The sequence below is a fragment of the Hipposideros armiger genome, unplaced genomic scaffold, assembly GCF_001890085.2.
Source record: "Hipposideros armiger isolate ML-2016 unplaced genomic scaffold, ASM189008v1 scaffold_447, whole genome shotgun sequence".
NCBI lineage: Eukaryota > Metazoa > Chordata > Mammalia > Chiroptera > Hipposideridae > Hipposideros > Hipposideros armiger.
In genome coordinates, this window is record NW_017731797.1 from 469,759 (window position 1) to 496,694 (window position 26,936).

General features: G+C 48.9%; 4 protein-coding genes across 6 annotated transcripts in view; 2 read left to right on the forward strand and 2 right to left on the reverse strand.

Moving 5' to 3' along the window:
* The first annotated feature begins 33 nt into the window (after positions 1–33).
* GFAP (glial fibrillary acidic protein) lies at positions 34–7,865 on the forward strand. The gene is made up of 10 exons (XM_019665539.1): positions 34–288; positions 1,224–1,284; positions 1,479–1,574; positions 2,398–2,559; positions 3,788–3,913; positions 4,133–4,353; positions 4,897–4,940; positions 5,286–5,405; positions 6,731–6,816; positions 7,489–7,865. The coding sequence occupies exons 1-10, from the start codon at positions 44–46 to the stop codon at positions 7,528–7,530; spliced, it is 1,203 nt and encodes a 400-aa protein (XP_019521084.1). The 5' UTR covers positions 34–43; the 3' UTR covers positions 7,531–7,865.
* Positions 7,866–8,166: 301 nt separating this feature from the next.
* FAM187A (family with sequence similarity 187 member A) lies at positions 8,167–12,465 on the reverse strand. Its single transcript, XM_019665548.1, has one exon. The coding sequence runs from the start codon at positions 11,362–11,364 to the stop codon at positions 10,120–10,122; it is 1,245 nt and encodes a 414-aa protein (XP_019521093.1). The 5' UTR covers positions 11,365–12,465; the 3' UTR covers positions 8,167–10,119.
* Positions 12,466–12,794: 329 nt separating this feature from the next.
* Positions 12,795–15,781, reverse strand: DNAAF19 (dynein axonemal assembly factor 19). Of its 3 annotated transcripts, none has more exons than XM_019665564.1 (4): positions 15,737–15,781; positions 14,526–14,677; positions 13,997–14,129; positions 12,795–13,344 (listed from the first exon to the last, which is right to left on the reverse strand). In XM_019665564.1, exons 1-4 carry the CDS (start codon positions 15,737–15,739, stop codon positions 12,892–12,894), a joined length of 741 nt encoding a protein of 246 aa, XP_019521109.1. In that variant the 5' UTR covers positions 15,740–15,781; the 3' UTR covers positions 12,795–12,891. The 3 variants fall into 3 exon arrangements, with proteins under 3 accessions (XP_019521109.1, XP_019521110.1, XP_019521111.1); XM_019665565.1 differs by lacking the exon at positions 15,737–15,781 and adding an exon at positions 15,653–15,725; XM_019665566.1 differs by lacking the exon at positions 15,737–15,781 and adding an exon at positions 14,859–14,932.
* A 211-nt stretch (positions 15,782–15,992) lies between these two features.
* Positions 15,993–26,936, forward strand: part of EFTUD2 (elongation factor Tu GTP binding domain containing 2) — a 49,903-nt gene continuing 38,959 nt past the window's right edge. Inside the window, exons 1-4 of the mRNA XM_019665555.1 lie at positions 15,993–16,100; positions 18,928–19,036; positions 24,706–24,871; positions 25,512–25,590. Coding sequence (XP_019521100.1) covers positions 18,932–19,036; positions 24,706–24,871; positions 25,512–25,590 — 350 coding nt within the window. The 5' untranslated portion in view covers positions 15,993–16,100; positions 18,928–18,931. The remainder of the gene's footprint in view (positions 16,101–18,927; positions 19,037–24,705; positions 24,872–25,511; positions 25,591–26,936) is intronic.

The window sequence follows — 26,936 nt, forward strand, 5'->3', positions numbered from 1 at the left end:
CACTGTCTACGGTGGGGGAGAAGAGTTCAGTCCCCGGGCAGAGATGATGGAGCTCAATGACCGCTTTGCCAGCTACATCGAGAAGGTGCGCTTCCTGGAACAGCAGAACAAGGCACTGGCTGCTGAGCTGAACCAGCTGCGTGCCAAGGAGCCCACCAAGCTGGCTGACGTCTACCAGGCTGAGCTGCGTGAGCTGCGGCTGCGGCTTGATCAACTCACCGCCAGCAACGCCCGGCTGGAGGTCGAGAGGGATAATCTGGCACAGGAACTGGGCACCCTGAGGCAGAAGTGAGGAGAGGGGTAGGGGAGAGGGGCCTCATGATCAGGGAGGACTGAGCCCCCAAGAGGAGGTGCCTGCAGGCCTGCAGGGCCTGGGGGGGGGGTGTTCTGCCTCCCTGTTGCCTGGTTTCTTTCTGCTCCTCTGGGAGGGGTGGACTATCCTTGCACTCCAAGATAATGGACAGGGACTGGAAGAAGGCCCAGAGCCTCAGGAATCTTATTTCCAAAGACCTTCTGCCAGGAAGCGGGGTACTCTCAGCACCTCCACACTAAGGAACACTGTGCAGGAGTAGCCAGGGACCCCAGCAGGTGGGGTCTGTGCCTTTCATTCACTGTGGGGCACTGTGACTGGGCGGGAAGCTCACCTATTCTGAGCCATGTATAAAGGAGGAATTGGAAGGGAAGGTTGGTGTGCATTAGGAAGACTGAGCTCTGGGGTAAAGGGAGTGGGGGAGAGAGCAGGCAGGTCTGGCTTCAGAACACAGGTGACTGCGGTCACCAGCATATGATCCTGGCCAAGGCACTTCAGCATGCACAGCTGTGAAGCAGCAATCTTAATAAAATCCATTTCCAAAGGCCAGAGGAAACCCCAGGGGGATGGTGTTTTGCTGAGCTGGCCCAGCCTGCATTTGTGCCCTCGAGTGTAGGAAGACGTGTGTGTTTGTGCGTGCAGCAGTGAGAGCACGTTGGTGGAAGCGCCTGTGTGAGCAGGAGCAGGTGCAGCAACCCTGATAAGGCCCTTTGTAATGAGTTAAAACAAAGGCCCTCGTCTGCTCATCCTCCTGGCCAAGACTCTATCCAAGACCCCCCTTGCTCCTCACTCCTCCTGCCACTCCACTAGTCCTGGGGGTCTCTCTGGCAGCCACCTCCAGGGAGATTGGGGTAGGGGTCATCCAAGAGTCTTCAGAAGAGTCTTAACCCAGGAATGTGTCCCCCTACCCCAGACTCCAGGATGAAACCAACCTGAGGCTGGAGGCTGAGAACAACCTAGCTGCCTATCGACAGGTCAGGAGGGTAGAAGGGTGGGGCACGGGAGGGGGGAATGGTTGATGGCAGCCCACCCAAACACAGCCCTCAAGGCCAACCATCCTGAGCAATGCGCTACTCTTCCAGCCCCAGAAGGGGGGATCAGACAAGTCTAGGGAGTGGGGAGGAGGAATCTGGGGTCAGAGTGGCCCTTTGTCTCCTCCCTATTCCAGGAGGCAGATGAAGCCACCCTGGCCCGTCTGGATCTGGAGAGAAAGGTTGAGTCTCTGGAGGAGGAAATCCAGTTCTTGAGGAAGATTCATGAGGAGGTAAGGCTGGGGCAGAGGGATGAAAGGCCAACACAGAGATAAAACTGAGAGAGAGAGAGAGAGAGAGAGAGAGAGAGAATGACTCAAAGATACACAGAGACACTCAGAGACAGAAAGGAACAAAGACTGACAGAGAGAAAGAGAGAGATTGAATACAGGGAGAAAAAGAGATGCAGAGACTGAGGGAGACAGAGACAGAGACAGACAAGAGAACATCAACAGCTCCTGGTAAAATGCACATGGGGACACACTCCACTTACTGAGAATTACACAAGGGCCTGTTGCCTCATTTTTTTCTTCACTACAGCTTTGTGAGATAGGAACCCTTCCAGTATTACCTCTTTTTCACAGAGAAGGAGACTGAAGCTCAGAGAGGTTAAAGAACTTGCTAAGGTCACACAGGTAGTCTCTCTGACTCCACTCCCTCTGCCATCTGTCTCCATTTAACCGAGAACCATTCATAACAAAAAAGATCCCACGGAGCTCTAACCTCAGGTCAGAGACTCACCTCCATGACCCCATGGAGCCTGGGAACCCACAGGCACACCCACCCCCAGGGACTCAGTCACTCTCTCATGAGGACACAGGCACACTTTCAGTGCGCCTGCCTGTCCAGGTCTGGGAAGAGGGCAATGAGGCCCCCAAACTAGCCCCTGCCTCCCCTAGCCTGGACTAGCCTCCCATGCACTTTCTCCAGCTAGGACTGTCCCATTTTCCTTAGTCAACGTCCGAGGGACAGGCAGAAGAGGACATGATGCTGTGGAGAAACCCCAATTGCACCCTGGGCCCTGAGCCCTGCTATCCCTTCTCTTCCCCGGGCCAGGAGTTGCGGGAGCTCCAGGAGCAGCTGGCTCGGCAGCAGGTCCACGTGGAGCTGGATGTGGCCAAGCCGGATCTCACAGCAGCCCTGAGAGAGATCCGCACACAGTACGAGGCAGTGGCATCCAGCAACATGCACGAGGCGGAGGAGTGGTATCGGTCCAAGGTAGCCCTGACTGTGAGCCAGCCTGCCTCCTCCAGGCAGCCTTCCTGGCTCCATGCAAGAGAATTGGGGAAGGAGGCTAGAGGAAGCTGGGAGAGGATCCCCTCTGGTGACTGACCTTCACCAGAGAAGTGAGGTGACTCGCCCGGGGTCACATAGGCACTATTACTTCCAATAAATACTGATTATTATGGCCACTATTACTTTTCATAATAATAAATACTAGTAATAGTTGTTATTATAACTAGTTGCTACTAAACATTGTTGTATACCAGGCCCTGTGCTTTGAATGGATTATCTTACTATGAAGTAGGTACTGTTCTTTGACAGATGAGAGAACTAAAGTCCAGAAAGGTTAACTAGTTTGCCCAAAGTCACACAGCTCCTAAGCATTAAAACTAGATTTCCAACCCTCACCATTCACTTGGAAGCCTGCCTTCTTGATGTCTCTGCCGTCTGTGTCCTGGGTTATTGATCATCTACTGCATGCCAGGCACTGGAGAGGCTACAGAGATATGTCTGAGCAGGGAAATGTACTGTGCACCACATATGGTGTCTGTAGAGAACACTGCAGGGCAGAGTCTATATGCAATGTGGGGACCAGGGAAGACACCATAGAAGGGAGGGCATTTGGCCTAAGCAAGACTGGCCGGTTATGGACACGAAGAGAAGAGGGAAGGGGCATGCTGAGCCCAGGACAGAGCCTGTGTGGACGCCTAGAGGCAGAAAAGCACAGAGAGGTGGGGGCCCAGAGACGCTGGCCCAGGGCACCGAGCTGAGCAGTGTGAGTGGCAGAAGCTAGTGATGGTTCTGAGCAGATTAGGCCTGATGGAGCCTTGAGGAATTCACTGCAAGCTGGGGGAGGGAGGGCTATTAGAACCCAGGTATCTGCTCATCAGAACCCACTGTCTACGGTGGGGGAGAAGAGTTCAGTCCCTAGATGTAGCTGCCAGTGCAGGAGATTTTGGGTTCTGTGGCAAACATTGTTTATTCATTCATTCCCTGACGACGCACTGTGCTCGGTGCTGGAGATGGCTTCTGTGTCCCCTGTCCGTGGGTCACAGTTGCTGGGAATAATCCCTCTTAGGACCAATGACCTGGGGTAACCTGGACAACCCCAGGGTCCTGCCCACCTCCCTGACTTCCCAGAGACCATGTTTCTCACAGGCCCACAAAGCACCCCATGTGAGGTCGCAGCCTGCACCTCGCATTGGATCCTTTCCCCATCTAGTTTGCGGACCTGACAGATGCCGCTGCCCGCAACGCGGAGCTGCTCCGTCAGGCCAAGCACGAAGCAAACGACTACCGGCGCCAGCTGCAGGCCTTGACCTGCGACCTGGAGTCCTTGCGTGGCACGGTGAGCGGGGGCAGGACCAGAGGGGGGTGGACGAGGGCAGGGCAGCAAGCTGAGACTGGGGAGCCGGAGGAGGGGACCTGCAACCCTAGGGGATGCTGGAGAAGACGGCCCGGATTGGGACCAGGCCTGGGGGCGGGGCCTCGAAGCCCTCCGGAGTTGGTCCGGTCCCAGGGCAAGACGATGCCTCGCCTCGAGGGACCGGCTGGCTCCACCCCACAGAACGAGTCCCTGGAGAGGCAGATGAGGGAGCAGGAGGAGCGCCACGCACGCGAGGCAGCCAGTTACCAGGAGGCGCTGGCCCGGCTGGAAGAGGAGGGGCAGAGCCTCAAGGACGAGATGGCCCGCCACCTGCAGGAGTATCAGGACCTGCTCAACATCAAGCTGGCCCTGGACATTGAGATCGCCACCTACAGGAAGCTGCTGGAGGGCGAGGAGAACCGGTGAGCACTGACCACAGCCCTAGGGATCCGTCCTTCTGCTCTTCCCTAGAGTTCCTTGCTTCCTTCCGGGACTGTCTTCTTCAGCCTTGTGTCCAGCCCCCTCCTACCCCAGTGCTCAGCACAGTGCTCCCCTAACACACAGTAGGTAGTCAATAAATGTTTGATGAATGAATGGATTCGATTCAACCAATGTTGATTAGGTCCCAGGGAAAGGACTTGGGTCACCCCCATAAACTAAAAGGCTCACCCCCCTTCCCCATCCTCCAACCAAACATTGGACTTCTTTTCCCCTGACCTACCTTTCCTACTTCCTCGGAACTTTCTTTGCCATTCTTCCCTCCAAGCCCCCACTCCCCATCAAATGCAGATGTTCACAGATGACACCCAAGCCCCTTGCAGACTCTTGGAGCTCCGGGGAACGTGATGGCTGCTGGGGAAGCTAGGCAGTGCAGCTGTCGAGGCTGCCATGATAACCCTGAACCGGGACCTGGCTGGGATGTCCTCGGGCCGCCTGGTCACTCTTCTCCCTCTGCTGTCTTTCAGCATCACCATCCCTGTGCAGACCTTCTCCAACCTGCAGATCCGAGGTCAGTAGAGCAGGACCATGTGGCCAGGGTATGGGATTCCTGCCCCCTCCCCCAGGCCTGTGGGCCGCTGCTCTGGCCTGGGGCCGAGGACCTGGGCAAAGGGGTCCAGGGCTCTCCTTGAGGCCCTTCATGGTTCACCGCAGAGCTTCTAGCCAGAACACACCATCCCAGGGCATTCCATGTGGGGCTCGCAGCCTCTCTTGCCCTGCTCCCCATCCCTGTACCCCATTCCACCACAGAACTGGGTAAGGGTCTCAACCTCTGTCCTGTCTGCAGATCCCTGAGCAAGCTCTGCCCATCTGAGTGTTTTATGTTTTTGTGTTTTTAAACTGCTTGTCACTACAGGGGGCAAAGACACCAAAGAAGGGGAAGGCCACAAGGTCACAAGACATCTCAAAAGCCTCACAGTACAAGTTATACCAATTCAGGCTCACCAGATTGTAAATGGAGCCCCGCCGGCTCTCGGTTAGCTGCCCGCCTCAGAGATGGTGCTCTTCTCCGCTTGGCAGGGAGGGGGCCTCACCAAGCCCGTTTCCCTGTCCTCTTGGGCTCCCACCTCCCAGGTTTCCCCAAAGGGCCAGGCTGTGTCATCTTCCCAGAAGCCTCGGTGCTCAGCCCAGAACCTGGCACAGGGCAAATGTAGGTTAAACCAACAGAGGTGGCCGTGGTTCAAGCTGATGTGTCCTTCGGTGCTCAGATGAGATGCTCTGGGGCCTCTGAGCAAACGCCAGCCTCTGCCTCACCTCTTTCCATCACTGGGGGAACCCCTAGGGTTCCACTGTGCCGGGCTCTCTGCTTGTTTCGTCTGTCCCTGAGGTTTCGTTGCTCAGCTCGGTGCTGATTCAGCCCAGAGAATTATTTCCCCCTGGACTGTGCTCTTGTAGTGAATAAAGTTTTATGTTCCCTGTTCTTAATTTTAAATATTAGTGAGTGTGACATGTTATAGTTTTCTCTCTGAGGGGGAGAGAAACTAAATTACTTCTTACTTGTATGTGGCCTTCAAGTGATTCTCAGCTATGGAAAACTCTTCTAGGCCAGAAATTTAGGAACACTAGATATGCATGTCCCAGGGCTCAGTTCAGCATCAGAAGGGCTTACCAGGTGGACCAGCTAGAGGTAACACTGCCAGTAAAGGGTCATTAGGGCCCAGAGAAGTGGCAGGAAGAAGTAGGAAAGGAGAAGGGGGACAGGAAAGGGACCTACATGTACTGAGCACTAGTGTGTGTCAGTCGCTTAACATACATTATTTCAGTTAACTGACTCCTCACTCCCACCTAAAGAAGTGAGCACCATCATTCCATTTAGCAGATGAGGAAACTGAGGCTGAGAGAAGTAAATTTACTTGCCCATAGTCGTGTGGCTGGTTAGTGGCTGAGCTGGGACTTGAGCTCTGGCCTACCTGATTTCAAAGCCCACGTGCTCCTTCCTCTGCTCAGTGCTGGGTTGTCGGAAAGCCAAGTGCCAGGAGAGGGCTTGCACAGGGGCTGAAATGCAGCCAGGCCAGGAGAGCGAGCAGGGCAGTAGACACAGCAGCCAGGACTTGCCCAACACAGTGGGGACTTCGGGAGCAGGGGGGTTGCCAGCCCCTTTGGAAGAGCCTAGGCCCTCCATGCCTGGTTGGGTAGACTTTCATACTCACGACTGGGGGGTGATGACGGGAAGCCTGGGGTGGCAAACGATGTCTAGTGCTTTTGTATGCATGAGTGGGGTGTGATAGGAAGCCTGGGGTGGGAGAGGATGTGTGGTGCCTCGAGAGCCCACGGGAGGCCTCCTGTCTCCTCACACCACAGAAACTAGCCTGGACACCAAGTCCGTGTCAGAAGGCCACCTCAAGAGGAACATCGTGGTGAAGACTGTGGAGATGCGGGATGGAGAGGTGAGGAGAGCAGACCTGAGATTCTGGCCCCGTCAGGCTCTGGCTGCCTCCAGGAATTCTTGAGGCCTGGCTTTGGAAGAAAGCCGAGATTGGCACATAGAATGTTCTTGATAACTCACAAGAGCTCCCCAGGGAGGCTCTGGAAGAGGGGAAGGAACCTGGACATAATTTAATGCTCCAGCCCCTCCACTGGCAGTTCTAAGGGGAACCTGGGGGCCTAGGCCACTGGATGGGGTCCTGACTCAGGCATTCTCCCTTTCTCACCCTGACTCAGGTGCCCCCAATGCCGGGCCTGGGAGAAAAAGAAAGAAAATTAAAGTTAGCAGTTTTCACTCCCAACTTTCTGTTTCCAGCTTGGTTAAAGGAACCTGCCAGAGGAATGGAAAAAGGGAATTTGGCATAACCGTGCTCCACCCGCCCACCCCCACAACAGTACTGCCTAATTTTACACCATCGGCTCACCCTGTGCCGGGCATGGTGCTGAGTGATTTACAGGTGTGATCTCATTTCCCCCTCTGACTGCTGCATGAGGGAGCTCTGGTTACTCTCATAGAAAAGAAAGACCCAGGAAGGCTGGAGACTTGCCCGAGGTCACAGAGACTAGCAGTGGTGGACCTGGGGTCTGTGTGAGCTCCTAACCCTGGCACTGTGCACCTTCTCTGTCCCTTACAGGTCATTAAGGAGTCCAAGCAGGAGCACAAGGACGTGATGTGAGGCAGGACCCACTTCATGGCCCCTGCCCCATAGCGGGAGAAGCCTGCAGCAGGAGACAGGATAGTTGCCCCTCCTCTGACAGCGCATTTTCCCAGACCTGAGTTCCTCTCCACCTCAGCTGCTCCCCTCCCTGCTCCGTCTCTATGCCAGCTTACTGCCCTAGGTTCCATCAGCATTAGGCCTGCCAGACAGCACCCACCCTGCTCCCAGTAACTTCAACTAACAGGGCACTCACCCCAAAGGGGCAGCCTGGAGGGGCATGGCCAGCAGCTTGAGTTAGAACTGGGAGGAGAGAAGCTGGGGAGGGCCTGGGACCTAATAAATCACCCTCCATAGCCTAGTCCCTGTTGTCATGGCAACTGTTGCCAGAGTTAGAGATCTCTGAGCTATCTGGGAAGTGGGCTTTTGAGTTTCCTCAGGCTGCTGAAGGAAGACCAAGACTCTGAGACAGGAAGGGGAAGTCCCTGCAGGCAAGGTAGCCCTCATCAGAGGCTCCTTCTAGAGCAGCGGTTCTCAACCTTTCACAGGGGTCGCCTAAGACCATCGGAAAACACATATTTTCGATGGTTTTAGGAACCGAGACACCGCTCCTCTATCCGTCTCCAGGCCCACATGCAGATACGCCCACATACGAGGACCCGGCGACCCCTGTGAAAGGGTCATTCGACCCCCAAAGGGGTCGCGACCCACAGGTTGAGAACCGCTGTTCTAGATGGACCCTGGCCAGCCGGAGAGTAGGCGGGGGTATCCTGCCACCGGACAGGATTGTCAGCGGACAGAAATCCTGGCCTGCCCAGATTCCAGAGGGGCCTTATGAGTGATGGCTCAATGTCTTAGGCCCACTGAGCTGCCATGTGGACATGCTGTGGGCAAGTGGGGGCTCGATTCCCAGCACTTAGGGGATCTTAGTGTAAGTGGAGAGGGAAATGGTGCTGGGAGGGAGTAGAGGGGGCTGCCTGGCCCCTAGGTGTCAGTACAGAGAGGTCAAGCCCAGGAGGACCTCCCCCCCATATAGGCTGGTGGGGGGCAGATAGCGATTGTGGAGGAGGCAGTGGGATGATGCTACGTATCAGGGCTGGGGGTGTGGGTGACCAGGTACACTTGGCCTCTGGGTCGCGGGAATCAAGGAAGTGACTCATCCTTTGAAGATACTGAAACAGGAGAGAAAGGGGCTACAGTCCACAGGGGTAGGGCACACTTTGCCCCAGTTCTAAAGGTTCCTTCTTTGCTGCATAATTCCTGTCGCCTTAGGCCTCCAAGCCCATGCAGCTGCTGCCTCTCAACTCCAGCAAATACTGCTGGGTGAAGCCACCGCAAAATAGCTGACCCTTTCCACCCCACAGTGACCTGCTGCTTTTCCCTAAGCCAAGGGCCCCTTCTACTCAAATACAAAATGTACCCCAGTATTTTAGGTAGTACCCTATTTTATAATTCGGGAAATTGAGGCATGAGCAGAGAGAAGACCTTGGTTTGTGTTCCTCAGGCCTGGAGGCAAGGCAGCTGGGGACAGACACTTTCACCCAGGGCATCTGCTTTGCTTTCTATGGGAAGACTGTGGGGGGCACAGGATTATCTGTGCCCAGAAATGGAACTGAGAGGACCCACTCCAGGGTCCCCCTCGCCCCTTTAAGGCCAAAGGGAGGGAGGCTTTCCAAGACTTGGTGCCCTTTCCCCGACTTCCTCCTGCCACCCACTGCTGCTAACCTTCAGGGCATCATTGCCACCTGTAGTCACTGAGGTAAATAAAGCCAACTGCTGTGGCTTCCCCCAGAGTGGGCTCTGATCTCTTCAGGGGAGGCTGGGGCTCGGGGAAGGGGGCAGCAAGTAGCCTTGGACAAGACCCAACTTGCTGATATCACTGATCATCTCGGGAGCCCAAACCACCACAGGAGCAGCCACATGACCAATCCCACCTCCAACCCTGCTCTGCCACAGCCGCCCTGGTCCCCCCACCCCACCCCAGCTTTGCTCCAGCCCCTCTTCTAATGCCCAGCCCCCAGCCTGGGAGCAGTCTCTCAGGAAAGCCCTGAATTTGACCTCTATTTTCTTCACCCATTTCCCCTGTTCTGCTCTTTATCTTTGTTCCCAAACCCGCTATTTCTGCTGGCCGCCAGTCCCAGGACTGGGCTGGGGAGGAAGGCGGAGAGGACATATGTGAGCCCCGCCCCATTTTTTTCTTCCTTCCTTTCCCTGCTACCCCCAATTCAACCAGCACGCACTTGGCAATCCTCGAAGGCAAGAACATAAACCACACCTCAAACACTGTTCAACACCAATTAGGCCATTTGATAAATATCAGGCTCCCATCTTCCTTCTCTGATCTGATTGTGAAGTCAGAGGACATGCGGACCTGGGCTACCTCCATTCTGGCCTCAGTCCCCCACCTCCCCCCACCTGCCTCAGGCTTCCCCACTTCCCAGATCAGGTTCCGGATGTGCCCATGAAAACGGGGAGCAGGTTGTAACTAACACATTTGTCCGTACCCCCTTGCCACATGTCCCAGTCCAGGATGCCCACCCAGAGGCATCTGGTATCATTTAACAAGCACATTTGAGCACAGCTGGTCTTCAGAGCTGGGGAAGAAAGCACCTAGGGGGAGAAGTCGGGACAACAGCGCAATAAGTAACAGCAGCAACGACAGAGGTGAATGGTGGCAAAGACTGCCGTGATGAGCAGGTACCCTAGCAGGGTGAGCTCCACGGCAGAGCGAGTCTCGGGGTCTGAGAATGAGGCCTTGTAGCGCCCTCGAGATGTCACACCCAGTCGGAACCCGGCAACCCGCACCCCCTGCCGCCAGCAATAGTAGATGCCACGGTCGTCCAGCTGGGTGAAGCGGATGTGGAGATGGTTGCCGTGGTCGATGAACACCCTCATGGACCTGTTGACGCCCTTCAGGTACTGTGTGCGGTAGAGGTACTGGTGGTCCTTGTCCCAGGCCACAGCGTGTTCCGGCCGGGCCCCGGGACAGGAGATGATGAGTCCGTGGCCCAGCCTCTGCTGATGGAACTGAATGGGCACCTGGGGCACCCAGGGCCGGCTGCCCACTTTGGATACATAGTTGAAGATGGCCATCACACCCTCCCGGGTCATCGTCGTCTTCCTACAGGGCACCATGCAGCTCTGAACCAGCAGCTCGGGTGTGTGGTCCCTGGCCTTGGCCCGAAGCTTTCTAGGCACAGCCTGTGAACCGCAGGACACCACGTCCGGCAGTGTTTTGCGGTAGCGTGGAGAGAGGTCTGGGCTCTGCAGGTAGCAGAGGCCAATGCGCCACTGCTCCCCGCGCACCCCACAGCGGTCACAGGGGGTCCACTCCCAGAAGGTGGTGAAGACATGGAGGCTCCCATAGTAGTCGTCTGCAAAGGGTTCCTGGCCCTGGTCCTTGAAGGTGGCCACCATTACCTCACTGCTCTGGATGTCCACATCATAGGCATAGAAGTAGTCCCCCTTGCGGGTGCCACAGAAATACAAGCCTGAGTCCTCGGGCTGAGCCCGGAAAACCAATAGGCTGAACATGCGAATGCTGAAGCGGACCAGCATGTCACTGCCCACACGTACCTGGGCTGCCTCGGTCAGCACCCGCCCGTCAAAGTCCGTCAGCACTTTGGTGTGGCTGCTACCGAGATGCTTTTGATAGTACCAGACTACAGCAGACACTTCCTCGGGCTTGCAGTGGCAGGGCAGCTCGAAGCTCATGTCGGCCAGGTAGGCTGCATTGTCGAATATCAGAAAAGCCGGGCAAGGGGTCCTCTGAAAAATATTCTCCTTCTCCACAATTTCAAAGGCCTGGAGACCCCCCCACACCCACAGGAGCACGGTGGTGTGGGCGAGGTTCATGCGTGCAAGAGGGAAGGGTCAGAGCGGGTGGGGGAAAACCAAGGCGCTGAAGGCGTATGGGGCTTCTAGAATCACTGCCAGAGGAGGCATCTAGATGAGGACAGGATCAAGCTGCCAAGAAAAGCAACCATCTGCAGGGGAAGCAGCCAAAGGCAAGGCAATTGATTCCCAGCTAATGTACAAGATGCCCTTCTAATGTGACAGATGTGATCTCAAAGGAAAACCATTCTAGAACCTGGCCTTCTCTCTCCTTTCTAGAACACTGACACTCACCCAAGAATGGGTCAGGAGAAACCGGAATGAGAAGCAGGGCCCAGGGGCCAGACAGAAATCTCTGCCTCCCTGCTCCAGGCCCTGGCCTGCCTGCCTGGTGGAAAGGTCTTCTTTTTCGGTAATCCCCGAGTTGAAGGAAACCCACCCACCTGCACATCTGGCCATCTGAAGAAGCCTGGGAGGCTTGGCCAGACCTAAAGTGATGGCTTGGGGCTTTCCCAGACCCAGCATGCACAGGAACTCGGCCCCTGGGAAAAAATACTGCACCTCAGATGAAGTAATATTTGACCACGATCATTTGTCAATTAAATGTCAATTCATTGGTTTTGGGTTATAAACAGTCTTTTTTTATTATTATTATGAAATACACATTTTTTAGAATTAGTTTCAGCTTAAACAGTCTTGTTAAGAGCTATGGAGGCCAGTATTTATCACGGAAAATTAATGATTTTTCTTTTTTCTTTTTTTGGGTGGAGGCTTTAGCTGGTGTGACCAGTATTTGGTTGGGCACACACCCATCTCTCAGGGCTATGGGCCACGAGCTTGCCAGACTCTAAGGGTCGGAAGCAAAGCTCTTTTAACTTTTGGGCCCTTGACCATCTTGTGGACCTTCATAGTTCAGCATATTGAGCCACTGAGGGGCCGCAGAAAAGGGAAAGATTGAATTCTGGCTTTTACTCTGAAAATTCCAAGTTGACGAGGGAATTAGGTATGGGCTTCTTACTACAGTCCTGCAGAGCCCCAAGACAACAATAAAGAAATGCCTCCAGGGCCGGCCAAGTGGCGCATTGGTTAAGAGCTGGCTTGGGACGCCAGAGAGCCCCGGTTCGGATCCCACATATGAGGGCCAGTGACACTGCCCTCTACAGCTAAGATGCTGAACAGCAGCTCGACCTGGAGCTGGGCTGCCGTGAGTCGCCGTCGAGGCGTAGGCTGCAGCCACTGCTGCAGTGGGTTGCCATGGGCTACCGTGTGTAGCCAGCAGCCAGCGTGAGCGGCCAGCAGCAGCAGTGAGCGGCCGTCCAGAAGCCGTTGACTGATCTGCCTCGCCCGGGAAGAGCGCAATGATGGTGCCAACTTGGGCCAGTGAAGCAACGTCCTCCACAACTAGATTGAAGAACAAAAAGACAGCAACTTGTCTGTTCCCTTTTCCCCAATTCCCCAGCGCTGTTCCCATCCCCCAATTCCCCAATAAAAATCTTAAAAAAAAAATTCCTCCAGCGACCACTGGGGATCTGAAGGTAATTGGTCCTATCAATCCACCTGGTACAGCCCCAGCAGCTCTTGCAGGAGCTGCTCCTCCTCCTGGAGCCCACCAGGCTGCTCCTCCAGACCCCGCTCCTCCTGGCTGAGCCCCTCCTTCATGGATCTGGGGGCACCCATGGCTTGCAGCTTTTGAAACAAGCCTCTGCAGCTCTCTCTCTCCACGTGGCTCATCAGGCTCAGGTTCAGGGCGAAGCGCCCGGTGCCGGCCAGGCTGCGCAGGATCCCCAGCACCACCGACCGGTCGGCCAGCCTCACGTGATCAGCCAGAACCCCCAGCAGCTCCCCTAGAAGTCCAAACCCCACATCTGTCTGGAAGAGGTGTCCCAGCTTGGGGCCCCCAAGCTGTAGCAGGGCCTGGTAGCGCTCTGGCCCACTCCGCAAGTATCGCCGCCAATCACGGTAGAACTCTGCTGAGGTCTCAGGCTGCAGGAGTGTTTTCTCCTAGAGCACACAAAAGAAGGAAAGGGAATCCAGAGCTCTTCCAGCTGTCCTGCGACAGAGTGCGGAGAGCCTGTGGGTTTTCACCTTGGCTCTGGTAGTGCTCTCTGAGCACTGGGAAGGCTGTGGTCCCTGTGGGCCTCATTTCCAGAAGAGGGAAACCCGGGGTGGGACAGGGAGGGAGGGTCCCAAAGAAGTCAGGCCATGATTTGAGATTCTTAGTTGTACCAGGATTTTCCTACTGATGATTGTGAGAGTAAGTCAGGGTTTACTCTGAGCAGGGCCGAGGGGATCACTGAAAACCTCAGGAAGATCAGAACTCAAGGTGAGTGTTAAGGATCTGACAGGTTCGGTCTCCCTCCCAACACTGCCACAGGATCATTACACCTGTGGCATATACCATATAACTTGGAGCAACCCAAATCTGATCTGTGAATGCCAAGGACTGACTGAAGGGGAGGGGCCTGGCCACACCTTCTTGACTTGTTCTGCCCAATTCAATTCAACCCCACCATCCACTGGGTGCTTTTCTTTCTGGGATTGGAGGCAGAATCCTGCCTCTGTTAGCGTAACATGAGAAATAAGAAAAAGGCATGTGTTGTAAGAAGACAGGACTGGAGATTTAGGGCAGAGAATTCTGCTGGACCTCACCTACCCGGGAGATTTCAGTGGTTTCATCCAGGGAGGTCCTTCCCTGAGTAGTGTGACAGTTCCAGGGCACAGTCCTCTTTCCTCCTATCTTATCCTTCTGCTCCAGTGGCTTCAGATGTGATGCAAGGACAATACCCCTGTGGGCAAAGGACAGAGATTAGGGGATGGACCTAATGCTGTCTGTGGGTGTAAGGTGGCTGGACTTTGCATGACATAAGCTGAACCTGTTGGCAGGCCAATATGACAATAACAACAATAGCAACAATAGCTGATAGCTTTTGAGCACTTCCCATGTGCCAGACATTGTGCTCAGAAATCTTACATGTAATAACTTATTTAATCACAATAATAGTTATTTTCTTTTACAGATGAGACATAAAGGCTCAGAGAGGTTAAATAACTTGCATGAGATCACACAGGTAGCAGAGGGTAGGGCCAGGACTGAGCTCAGAATTGTCTGACACCAAAGTACATGCTCTTATCCACTAAAGTCCACCATAATAGGAGGGTCTGAAAAATGGCATTAAGCCAACCTGAATTCTTCATAGGAAGCCACCCTCTGTTCCACTGCCCGTAACTTGGCAGCATTCTCCCGTTTGTACTTCTCATCAGCAGTGAGCGCAGCCTGCAGCTCTTTCTCCAAAGCCTTGAAGTCGATGATGTCATTCCTTTCCATGGCCTGGGCCTGGGAAGGCAAAGGGAGTGGACATCAGTGGAGGATCAATATCAGGGGCAAGAGTGTGCATCTGGATTCTTTGCGAGCCCACAAAATGTCCAAAAAGCACATTTATGTGTGTGTGGGGGGGGTTACAAAAATCTGATTCTCTAGTGAGGGGAGCTGATTTACACACACAGTGAGAACTTACTTAAGACTTGTTGTCACTCGAAATAGAATAGAGTCCTGACTTTCAATTTGGAGCCCTGTGTTAATTTTGTCCTCTGCCTCTAAAAATATTTGATTATTGGTGTTTAGCTGAGGAAGCATTTGTATCTCAAAATTCAGCCCCTTCACTCTTCCACATGGGCTCACTCTAGAGCATTTGAAAGAAGACCTCGCACAAAAGCAGAACTATTGTTAGCTACTCTTGAGCCCAGAGATAAAATTTCATCCATAATTAAATGTCTTTAATGGGGAAGGATATTTTTCACCGAAGCCAGATGCAGTGACTGAGCAGGAAATGAAGTAGAAGCAGCAGGGGAAGGGGCTTAATGAGTCCTGTCCCCAAATCCCTCTATCCAGCCCAGGGCTGGATCACAGAACCCTAGATATTTTGGGCGACCTCTTTAGTTCTACCACTGTACTTCTGCAGTCTCCGCGTATTTGAGGCTGATTGACCCGTTCTATAGGGAGATCACCTGTATAGGTTCTAGTCTAGGCTCTGGCATTTACTTGTTGTGAGACCTCTTTGAACCTCAGACTCCTGGTGCATTGAGATAGATTTTGTAGTGGAGTCATCAACAGCCTTAGGACAGGGAACCGGGAGGTCTTCAATCAACCCCATAGTCCTCCTCCTCCTCCACCTCAACGTGGGTAAAAGTGAACACCAAGAAGGGGGCGGGGCTGGCCAGGAAACTAACTCAAGTGTCCGGCTTCTGTCCACTTCTGAGCCCTACCCAGTCACTGAATAAATACAACAAGTAAGCCTTCCGCCCCTCTGACCTTCACCCCAGCAGCCCTGGCTTTGGTTCCCTTGCTTTCCTTGGGGATCCCCAAATACGCCGGGAACAGGGCAGCTTAGCCTACCATACGCAGCAGCTGTGGTTGCCCAGCAACTGCTCCAACAGCCTGCCCACGTGATCACATGAAGGCCCTCCATTCAGGATGGTCCCGAGGCGCCTGATCAGATTCATGCCTCCTCAAGCCTCATTCAATTTGGAAAAGCTCACGCCTTGGTTTGAGGACCTCCACCTCCACTTTGCCAGTTCTGTGTCCGCGGCCGGCATTCCTCCGAGCTGGTCCTCAGGCAGAGGGCTGTCCTCCGCGGCAGAAACGCGACCGCGGCGTCTTCGGGGTCCTTCCGGACAGCGGGCTCAGGCAGTGTAGCCGTGTGAGGCGGAAGCGCGGTTTCTAGCGGCCTACGGGGAGCTTTTGGCTGAGCAGGCCGGAGGTAAGCTGGTGCGGGTCAACGGCGTGGGAAGGTTGCTCCGGGTGGGATGGGAAATTAAATAATGTCAGATCTCGAAGAGACGTTATACGCTCTCTGCCCCTTTCACTTCACAGATCGGTAAATTGAGGCGTGGAGCGGGAAAGGGGATGAAAGACACATTCTCCCCAACACACACACACAAATTCCGAGGTTCCCTCAGTGTAATCCGTCCGTCAAATCCCTTACCTAGGCAGGGTCGTTCTCACTGTTCAGCCCCCTCTTTCACCCCCTTCCATCCGTGCCTTCTTCACTCCTTTACCAAGCTCCCTCCGTCCTTATTCTGTATTCCTTTGAGAGCCTGCATTATAGCGGGAAGCTGCAGTGAAGTTTGGTACCGAAAGTCACTAGTTTTGTGCAACTGTGGGCAAGTCAGCTGTCTTCTCTGTGCCTTGCTGGAGTCATTTATTCATTCAAAAATATTGAGATCCTGTTTTGTGCCAAGGTACCGTTCTAAGTGAAAAACAAACAGCCCTCGCTTAAATTGTAATTGGAGAGATGAGGTAAACACGTGAATAGATACATGTCAGCTAGTGATAAATGTTAATAATAATAATAAAGCAGTGAAGGTGGGAGTTGGAGAGTGTGTGTATGGGGGACTTTTTTTATAGTGGCAAGGGAAGGTTTCTCAGAGAAGGTGACATTTTAATAGAGACCTGAGTGAAATGAAGGCACAAGGTATAAATATCTAAAGGAAGCGCATTTCAGAAGAGAATAGCAAGTACAATGGCCCTGAAGCAGAAGGAGCTTGGTTTGTCCCATGAATAGCCACCTATAAAAATTTCGTCAGTCACTTCATGGATCTTGGGAGAATGAAATGAGCACAGATGTGATAGCTCTTTAGAAGTAAAACGAATCTCTGTGCATGTGAAAGTTTCAGTAATAATTTACATTTAATTACTAGTCCGTGGAGCTCTTAATTCTCTATTTTATGTACAGTCAGCACTCAACAGGTGGCACTGAGGGAGGTGAAGGGATTAACTTAGTGTAAGAAATAACAGTATCTCAAATTTAAACATTGCATTCACTTAATATTTATCCAGTTCCTACTTCTGCAAGGTGCATTGGCGAGTGGGCACAAGGCATACAGGGTTCCTGTGTTTAAGAATGGCCAAAAAATAATGCTGACTCACATGTATTGAGCCTGGGACTCTGATAAATTCTTTACACAGACTATTTTGTTTAATTCTCATAACCTTTCATGCAATGGGAGTTATTCACTCCATTTTCCATTTGAGGAAACAGGTTTAAAGAGGTGATGTAACGTACCTGAAGCCACGTAGTTATTAAGTGACAAAATTAGGATTCACAGGTCTTCCAATTCCAGAGCCCAGGCCCTTAACCCGTGCACTGGTCTGTGTTTATTTCTTGGAAGCTGTGGAGTTGTTGCTGAGAGTAATTAGTACAGTCAACAACCACTCATAACAAATGCTGATAAAGGTGCAGAAGGTTGTAGCAGCATAGTGGAGTGAGAAATTGAGGATCCAGGGAAGCTTGAAGGAGGTGGCATTTTGAACTGTACTTTGAATAGAATTTCAGTAATCGAAGTGGAGAAAACCCACAAAATATTTATTAATTGCAAAGAGAAAACAAGTAACTTTACAATAGAAAATCCTGGCAGACACCACTGTAATCAAATGATTACGTTAACGTCACCACAAATGGGGCAAATTAAAATCATGTACCATGTGATAGGAGATGCACTAAAAAGAACACAGCATCACTTCTGTGATATTCCTGCCAGAAATGCATAACTGGAATCTAATCATGAGGAAACATCAGACAAACCCACGTTAAGGGACAGTCTGCAGATTCACTAGCCTGGAATCTTCAAAAGTGTCAAGTCATAAAATTCAAGGAAAGACTGAGGAACTGTCCCCAGAGTGAAAGAAGCTAAAGACATGACCACTAAATGCAAACTAAAGCTAAAGACATGACCACAAAATCCAGTCCTGGATTGGATCCTTTGCTGTGCAGGACATTATTGGAACAATTCGTGAAACTTGACCCGGGGGTTGGGGGACGTTCTGTGGATTAGGTGGTAGGAATGTGTCAGTATTAATTTTTCTGATTCTGATGGTTGTATTGTGATTATGTAGGAAAATGTCTTTGTTTATAGGAATCACACACTGAAGCAGTGGTTGGCAAACCTTTCCTTAGGTAAATATTTTAGGCTTTCTGGGCCATATGGGCTCAGTTGCAGCTACTCAACTCTGCTGTTATAGTGTGAAAGCAGCCGTAGACAATATAAATGAATGAGCGTGGCTGTGTTCCAATAAAGCTGTTTTTATAGATACTGAAATTTGAATTTCATACAATTGATTTTCACGTATCATGAAATATTTTGATTTTCCAATTATTTAAAAGTGTAAAAGGCATTCTAGCTTGGGGTCTTGTGACATCAGGTGGCCCCAGATTTAGCCACAGGCTATAATTTGCCAACTCCTGCTCTAAAGCATTGGGGTAATGAGGCATTGTGTCAGCAACTTATTCTCAAATAATTTAGGAAAAATAAAGTTATTTTAGCTATTTTTACATCTTTCTGGTATTAAATTATTTTAAAATTAAAAATTATTATTTAGAAAAGTGCAAGAGGAGTATGTGAACAGAGACAATGAGTAGAAGAGAGAGGAGGGGAAAGTACAGGGCTCGGGGGGCAGCAGTCAGTAGGTTGGTGTAACTGGAGAGGAGATGTGTGAAGGGATAGGGTAACTACGGCTAGAGAGATGGGGCCATATCACGGAGGCTTCGATTACCTTGCCAGAATCTAACTCCTCCTCTTGAATTTTAGCATCATGGATACTGACTTGTATGATGAGTTTGGGAATTATATTGGACCAGAGCTAGATTCTGATGAAGATGATGATGAATTGGGCAGAGAGACCAAAGATCTTGACGAGGTAAGACAAATACATTGCTTCTTTCTTGTCTCTTTTTTAAAAAAGCAATAAAGTACCGAATCCTCTGTGCCACCATAATACCTGTGTACATCTCTAACATTGCCCCTAAGGAAACTTAGCTACTGAAGCTCCAAAAGGAAATATAATTGCAGCTGCACTGGGAACTCCCTCATAAGCTCAGGTGTTTGAGAGATGAACAAAAGCGATAGAAAGAGAAGATGCAGATTCCCATGACTCCCATTCATGTGACAGGAGAGCTATGGAGGATGAAGTCCAGCATGGTCTGAGGCTTGCAAGACACCAAAGCAGGATTTTATGTTTTCGCACTTGTTCTTCAGAACAAGAAGTAGGCTCACCACTCATTGATGGAGGTGTGACATTAACAAAACAGAGGGAAACAGAGCAAAAGTCCTATGGCTGCCATCTGTCTTCTCCATCAGGGAGAATGTCCTTCAAACTAGAAAAAATAGAATAATTACTGGAAAAAGAAAATTGAAGCCATAGGTGAGGTGAAAAGAGAGCATCTTGCCGGCCGAGTGGCTCAGCTGGTTAAGAGCTCGCTCAAGGGTTTGAGTTCTGAGCAACAGCAGTTCTAGTCTGGCCTGAGCTGAGCTGCCGCTGAGCTGCCAAGAGGTGGCAGGATGGCTCAGCTTAAAAAAAAAAAAAAAGAGCATCTTGTGGCTTCAGGTGTGTTCAAGTCTCCAGGCCCACGTTCATTAGGTCCTAGGTGGCGTGGTGGGGGAGACCTTGAAGAGGTAAACTGAGAGCCACTGTGGTCATCTTTAAGAAACTGGACTGGCTGTGGTCCTAGAAAGTAAATCAGGTAACTCGTACTACTTTTTTTTTTTTTTTTCGTACTACTTTTTGAAGATGGAGATAAGGCACTGCATTTCAGAAACTACAGGCTAGTGAGTATGACGTGTGTTCTTGGTAAAAATGATGGAAGGAAATTTAAAACATGACTTTGAACACTTAGGAAGCTCTATGAGTTTTACAAAAATTTCCTCTTGATACGATTACTAGGTTGAGCTACAGGTCAGGGTTATGCTGTGTAGATATTATGTATCTTGATTTGGCATTTGAAATGTCTTATTTTTCTTATAAACTAGTTATTTTCTTTTAAAAAATATTTTAAAGAGATTTTTTTCATTATACAGTAATTCATGAATACATTCTCATTCAAACCAAATAGATGGAAAGTGTTTCTTGATGCTTATTCCATTTCACTCCCCTTCTCAAGATAACCACTGTAACTCATGTCCTTGTGAAAAGAATATGAGCTGAGTCATAATACAGGAGCGGTCACAGCCACTGAACAATAGGACCCAAAGAGTTTTGTGGTTTTTTTAAAGATTTTATTGAGGAATTGGGGGAGGGGAACAGCATTGGGGAATCGGGGAAGGGGAATAGACAAGTTGCTGTCCTTTTTGTTCTTCAGTCGAGTTGTGGAAGATGTCGCTTCACTGACCCATGTTGTTATTATCTTCCCAAGTGAGGCAGTCACTCACTGGCCATTGGATGGCCGCTCACAGCAGCTGACAGCAGCTCACACCAGCTGCTGGCCACTCTTGCTGGCTGCCAGCCACTGACGGTAGCTCTTGGCAGCCCACTGCAGCAGGGGCTGCAGCCTACGCCGTCACCAGTGACTCACAGCAGCCCAGCTCCAGGTCGAGCTGTTGTTCACCTTTTTAGCTGTAGAGGGCGCAGCATCACTGGCCCTCATGTGGGATGAACCCGGGACCTGCTGCTCAGAGCTAGCTTCCCAAGCCAACTCTTAACCAACGCGCCACTCCTCCCACCACCAAAGAGTTTTGATTAATGGGTCACCCCCAGAGCTCTTGTGACATGTCCCAAGCATCCATGCTTGGTCCCATCCTTTTTAACCTTTTTGTCAGTGACTTAGGTGAAGATAGAGAAGAAAGGTTTATAAAATTTGCATATCACATATGCTAATGTATTGGATAATGGAATCTAAATTCAGAATGATCCCAACAAACTTGAATTCCAGGCTAAATAAAGCCCAAGAATTCTTTTAAGTATTTATAGAGCACTTACTATTTGCGAGGAATCAATGCAGGGAGAGCCAACGCATTATCCCTGCTCTCCAGGAACCTACTGCTTGCCAGCGGAGATGAAATACCTACAAAAAAATTTAGACTATGAGACAGGGAAGGAATAGTGCCATTTAAGTCATATTAACTTATATCCATAGTAATGGTATGTAAGGAAGTCTTCCTGGCTGGAATGAGCAAGAAAATCTGAGGAAGTCACATTCAAAGTAGACCTGAACAATGGGTGAATCGTGTGGAATGTGAATTACATCTCAGTAAAGTTATTAATAACAACAAAAAAGCATGGTTAGGGTATGCTATGTGAATGTTTTCATCTCTGTACAGAAAACATAGTTAATCATATCTAATTCACGCTCCTATTGCTTGCGCAAGGCTGTGCTCTTATTTAATTAACCTATTAATTCCTTTTTATCTCATTCTCATACCTGTTACAATAGTAATTGATCTAGTATATGTATGCTTTTTTGTCTGTATGAGTTGCAAAATGTGTAGAGTTGAATTGTGTGCATATATTAATTTAAGTAAATGGTATCGTTATCTGCATCATTCTGTTTCTTTTTGCCACTCAACCTGTGATGAGTGGTACATTTTAGGATCCATCTGTTGCTGTGTGTATGTCTAGTCTGTGGCATCTGATGGCTGCTCAGTTCTCCCTGGTGTGCATTACTTGGTGATGGGCACCCAGGTTACCTGTCATCAGCCTTCCCTCAACACAAATAATACTGCCATGAATATTCTCACTTTTATGAACCATGTCAAAATTTTTTGGGATTATATTCCCAAAAGCAGAGTTGCCGATCTTGGGATCATATATATATTTAATGTGTCTATACTTTGTTGTTGTGTTTGTACTAAGTACTGGCAGATTACTCTTCAGTATGGTTGCACTAGTCCATACTCTATAGCAGAATAAGAGTTTCTGTAGCCTCCAAGTCCACATGGGATGCATAGATTTATTTTTTTAAAACAGTTTTTATTGAGGTATATAACAGTAGAGAGGTGCATAGAATTTTTATAATGGAGACGGGAAAGAAGGAAGGGCATTCTAGAAAGGAGTGCAGTGAGCAGGGGCCCAGAGGTTGTGTGTTAAGAGGAAATGAGTTCTGATTGCCAAAGCACAGTCGCTGGAAAACGGCTGTGGGTGTGAAGCAGAGGAGGAGGGGCCAGATTCTCAAAGGCCTTGAATGGAAAACTGGGAGTAAGGGGTCACATGATCAAAGCAAGATGCAGGGGCAGGAGGGTGGGGGTGGAGGTGGGCGGGGAGGGAGGCCTGCAGAGGTTCATCACAGTGGAAGGATGTAGAGATGTAGAGCTGGGCCACTGTTTGAATGTTAGGGGCGAAAGAATGAGGGGAACTGGATGACCAGATGAACACTGGTTATAACAGACAAAGGGAAATGATAAAAAGATGCTTGTTTAGTTTTATTTTAGACTTGTCAAGCTTGAGCTACTATTAGGACACTCGGGTAGAAATAATTATAGGTCGTTGGAAATTACTACATGAAATCCTACACTTAGATTCAAAATACATCTAGCCGTGGTGGGGGGAAGGGGACAGGAGGAACTGGCTGATAGTATTTCGGAGGCACCGCCAGCAGAATATGTATGGCTGTCAAAAGAGCTAATGTAATCTTAGGCCACATGAATAGAAGTAGAGTGTAAAGGTGATATAGGAAGGTAGCCAATCGACTCACCGCTGGAGGGCTTTGTGCTCTTTTTAAGAAAGAAGTTAACATGCTGGAATTTGTGTGAAGGAAAACAAGCTCCCACCACTCCATCTACCCACCTTTGCATCTGTGCCATATGCCTTCCCTCCTGTTCTTATGGATGATTCGTTCATGCCATCCCTCCTCACCTACTCAAGACGTTCCCCCCAGCAATGCTGCCCTCTCCCCTACATCACCAATTTTCCCTCTATTAGATTGTCCCCGTCAACATACAGACAGGCTGTGATTTCATCTTAAAATCCTCTCTCGACCCCATGTCCCCCTTCAGTTACCTCACATTTCCCGGCCTCCCTGCCTCAGAAGAATTGTTGATACTTGCTGTCTTCACATCTTTTCCCATTTTCTCTGAAACCCACTTCTGTACTTTTGCTCCAAAATGTGTTGTGCTGTCTGTCATGTGCTACCCCCGTGAGTGCACTGATAGGGCATTTCTGCAGGGCAAAACTTTGAAGTATGCTACCATTTGGACCAGCAGTTTTGCTTCAGGAATTTGTCCTACAGAAAAAAATGATGTTCACAAAGATAGGTGTACAAAAAGTTATTTATTTGCTGTTTATTGAAACAACAAATGTGGAGGCCCTGAGCCAAGAGGATTGATGTTTATAGGCTAGCAATTAGAAACCACTTCTATGTGAGGAAATAAGGGATTGATTAAATAAGTTGTGGTATGTGGTAGACCACATAGTCATCAAAAAGGATAGGGTATAAATATATGTATGGTAAATTTTTTTTTTTGCTTGTCTGTTTCCTAATTATCTGTTACAAAGTTATTTTTAACAGTTTTATTGAGATATAATTCACATACCATACAATTCACCCATTGAACATGTACATTTCACTGGCTTTTAGGATTTTCAGAGTTGTGCAGCCATCATCAAAACCAATTTTAGAATATTTTCAACATCCCAGAAAGAAATCTCATGGCCTTTAACCATTGCCCTCCAATTATCCCATCTCCCCCAGCTCTAGGCAACCACTAGTCTACTTTGTAACTCTATAGATTTCTTATAAATGGAATCGTACAATATGTAGCCTTTTGTGTATGGTTTCTTTCACTTAGCATAATGTTTCAAGATTCATTGGTATTGTAACATGTATAAGTATTTCTTTTTATTGTCAAATAATATTCCATTGTATGAATGTACCACACTTTATCCATTCATCTGCTGATTGACATTTGGGTTGTTTTCACTTTTTGACTAGTATGAACAGTGTTGCTATGAACATTTGTTTGTAAGTTTTTACAAACATAGTTTTCATTTGTCTTGGGTACCTACCCAGGAATGGAATTTCTGGATCATATGTATGTAACTCTGTGTTTAACATTTTGAGGAGCTGCCAAACTGTTTTCCAAAGTGGCTTGGCTGTTCCATTTTACATGCCCACCAGCAGTTTATGAGGGTTCCAATTTCTACACTTCCTCATCATCTTATTTCTGTCAGAAAAGTATTTTTCAAAAACAGTTCTGTGAATCTAAGTGGAAAATTTAAAGGTATGAGACTTGTTCATAGTTTCTACCCCTGGTTCCTGATTTCTGTCCTTGGAAGAAGTTATTTTTTTCCCCTTAAAGGGGTGGTTGTTGCTAGGCAATTGGTTTCGCCCATCTCAATCCACTTGTGACCAGTGGCCCACGTTTAGTAAGGGGCTAGTTTGATGAGAGCCATCTATAGCCATGGCTTATAGCCAGTCAGTCTTCTCTCTGTGAAGGATCACGCAAGCATAGAACCTGCCTGGTGACTCTTTAGCACAGAACTCAAAACCAGGAGCTGTCATGCATGTGAAACGATTGCTCTTACCTCATATAATGTGATCAGTCATTGAGCAGGAAAAGTGCGTGCCTCTTACAACTCCTTCCCTCTTTTTCTTTTAGATGGATGACGATGACGACGACGATGACGTAGGCGATCATGATGAAGATCACCCTGGGATGGAGGTGGTGCTGCATGAGGACAAGAAGTACTACCCCACAGCTGAAGAGGTGTATGGTCCTGAGGTGGAGACCATAGTTCAGGAGGAAGATACCCAGCCTCTCACAGGTAAGTCGGGAGGCACTGGCTTGAGAGGTGAAATTGAAACGAGAACACTTCCATTTCATAGCCATCAGCAATCTTGAAAGTTCAGCGAATGAATTGATTAGTTTTTCTTTACTACTGTCAGATACTATTTCTGGATTGAGATTCAGTTGACCCTGTTGTAATATTCAGTAAAGCTTGTAGCTTGTTACTAAGCAAATAAGAGTTCTTTCTTTCTTTATCTGATATCTGTTTAGGTGCTCGAAGACTGTTTTTAAGTCTTCCCTCTGGTCTGATATGTTTTCCATCCAAATAATCCCAACTCTTTAACCAGTCTTCACAATGCTTATTTTCGAAGTAGTTGCATTTTATAAGTGCAAGGAGAGATTGTGAACTGACATTGACCACAACCTGTTATCCAGTTCCTCCCCCTACCTCCTGCAAAATGAAATCCAAACACCTCAGCCCACAATTCAAGATCCTTCGCTTTCTTGTGTAAAACAGCGTTCCCAGAACTTGCTCAACATGAGTGATCCTTGAGAACAACATAAATTGATGTCATGTGTCATACCTTCTGAAAGCTCAGTCTAATGGAAGAAATAAAAAAGCTCTGTATTTTTATGTTTTCTGCCTACCTGCATTTCATACCTTTTTTCCCTCCTAGAACCCATTATTAAGCCAGTGAAAACCAAGAAATTCACTCTGATGGAGCAGACGCTACCTGTCACGGTTTATGAAATGGAGTAAGTTATAAGATCTTTCAGCCTCTCTGTATGAGTAGTGTGGGTGCATTTCTTCATGGAGGTGGTTTGTGGCTGAAGTAGCCAGTGAATTGCAAAAGCCAAACCTCTCTACAGTTTGCCAAAATTCTCCTTCAGTTTATGTGATTGCTGGGATATTCAGATTCAGTCTTAACTTCTCTCTTGGCTCTCATGTAGATCTCAGCTGTTTTCTTCCAAACCTTTAGTTTGCTATTGAAAGCCAGCCTTTGAGACAGAGTATTAGGTATTGTAATTGTCCATGTTGGGCACGGGAGCCTATTTTGAATCAGTAAAATTGCTAAGTGTTCTGGGAACATAACTATTTTGAAAAGAAGGGCTTAAGTTGGTAGATAATAAATAGAATAATTTAGACTCTTCATACAGCAAATTGTTTTTGAAAATGTTTTCATTGATGAAATGCACTCATATATCAAAGGTCTTATGACTCCTTATTGGATAATGAAATTATTGGGGTTTTTTTAACCAGGTTGTCATGTTGTATGTCCAAAAGAGTGGGGTCCCTTCTGAAATGGTCAGCTCATCTTCCACCATTCACACATTTGTGAAACAAATTTTCAGTTATCTTCAGAACTTGCTTCATATTTCTTTGTGTTCTCAAAATGGTGATTTTTAAAAAAAATCTCCAGTCTTTGAAAGCAGACTTGATTTTTTTTAGAACGAAATGTTTATTTATGTACTATATCTAGAAGCAGATACATAAATTCTTATACAATTTCCAAAAATGTGCAAGAAATTACTATAATTTGTTTACAAACCAAAGCACATCTTAAAATCAATGGACTTTGGATACTTCATTCTGTGGTGTTTCAGTACAGATGGTACACACCTGATTGGAAACATACAGAAGACTTGATTTTTGTGAAGAGCCAAAGTCATCTGAAGGCTACTGACCATAAGTAATATGGATGATAAGAAAGAAAGACAGTGCTGATTTTGGTCAAGATGGAAGTCCTCTGCTCAGCCTTGTTAATTAATGAGATGGTGTTTTCTTGTTTAACTAGCTCTGGTGGCAGTTTCAAAAGAGAAGCTCCCAAAGTGATTTTAAGTCCCCCTAGCACCAATGAAATAAAAAGGTAGCATCTAGCCTGAAGATTTTGAAAGGGACAGTACTTTACACAAGTTCTGGTATTTGATTTTGTTTTTCTTCTTCCTTGCTTTTTAAATCTCATTTTACTATTGAAATCCTCATGACATGTCACAGGTTGTGTCACCTCAGGGATAAGTCTATTTGACTCCCAAAGCCAGAACTGTGTAGATGTAGAAATTCACATCTGCCTCTGAGCCGTCTCCTGATCTAAAAGTTGTTC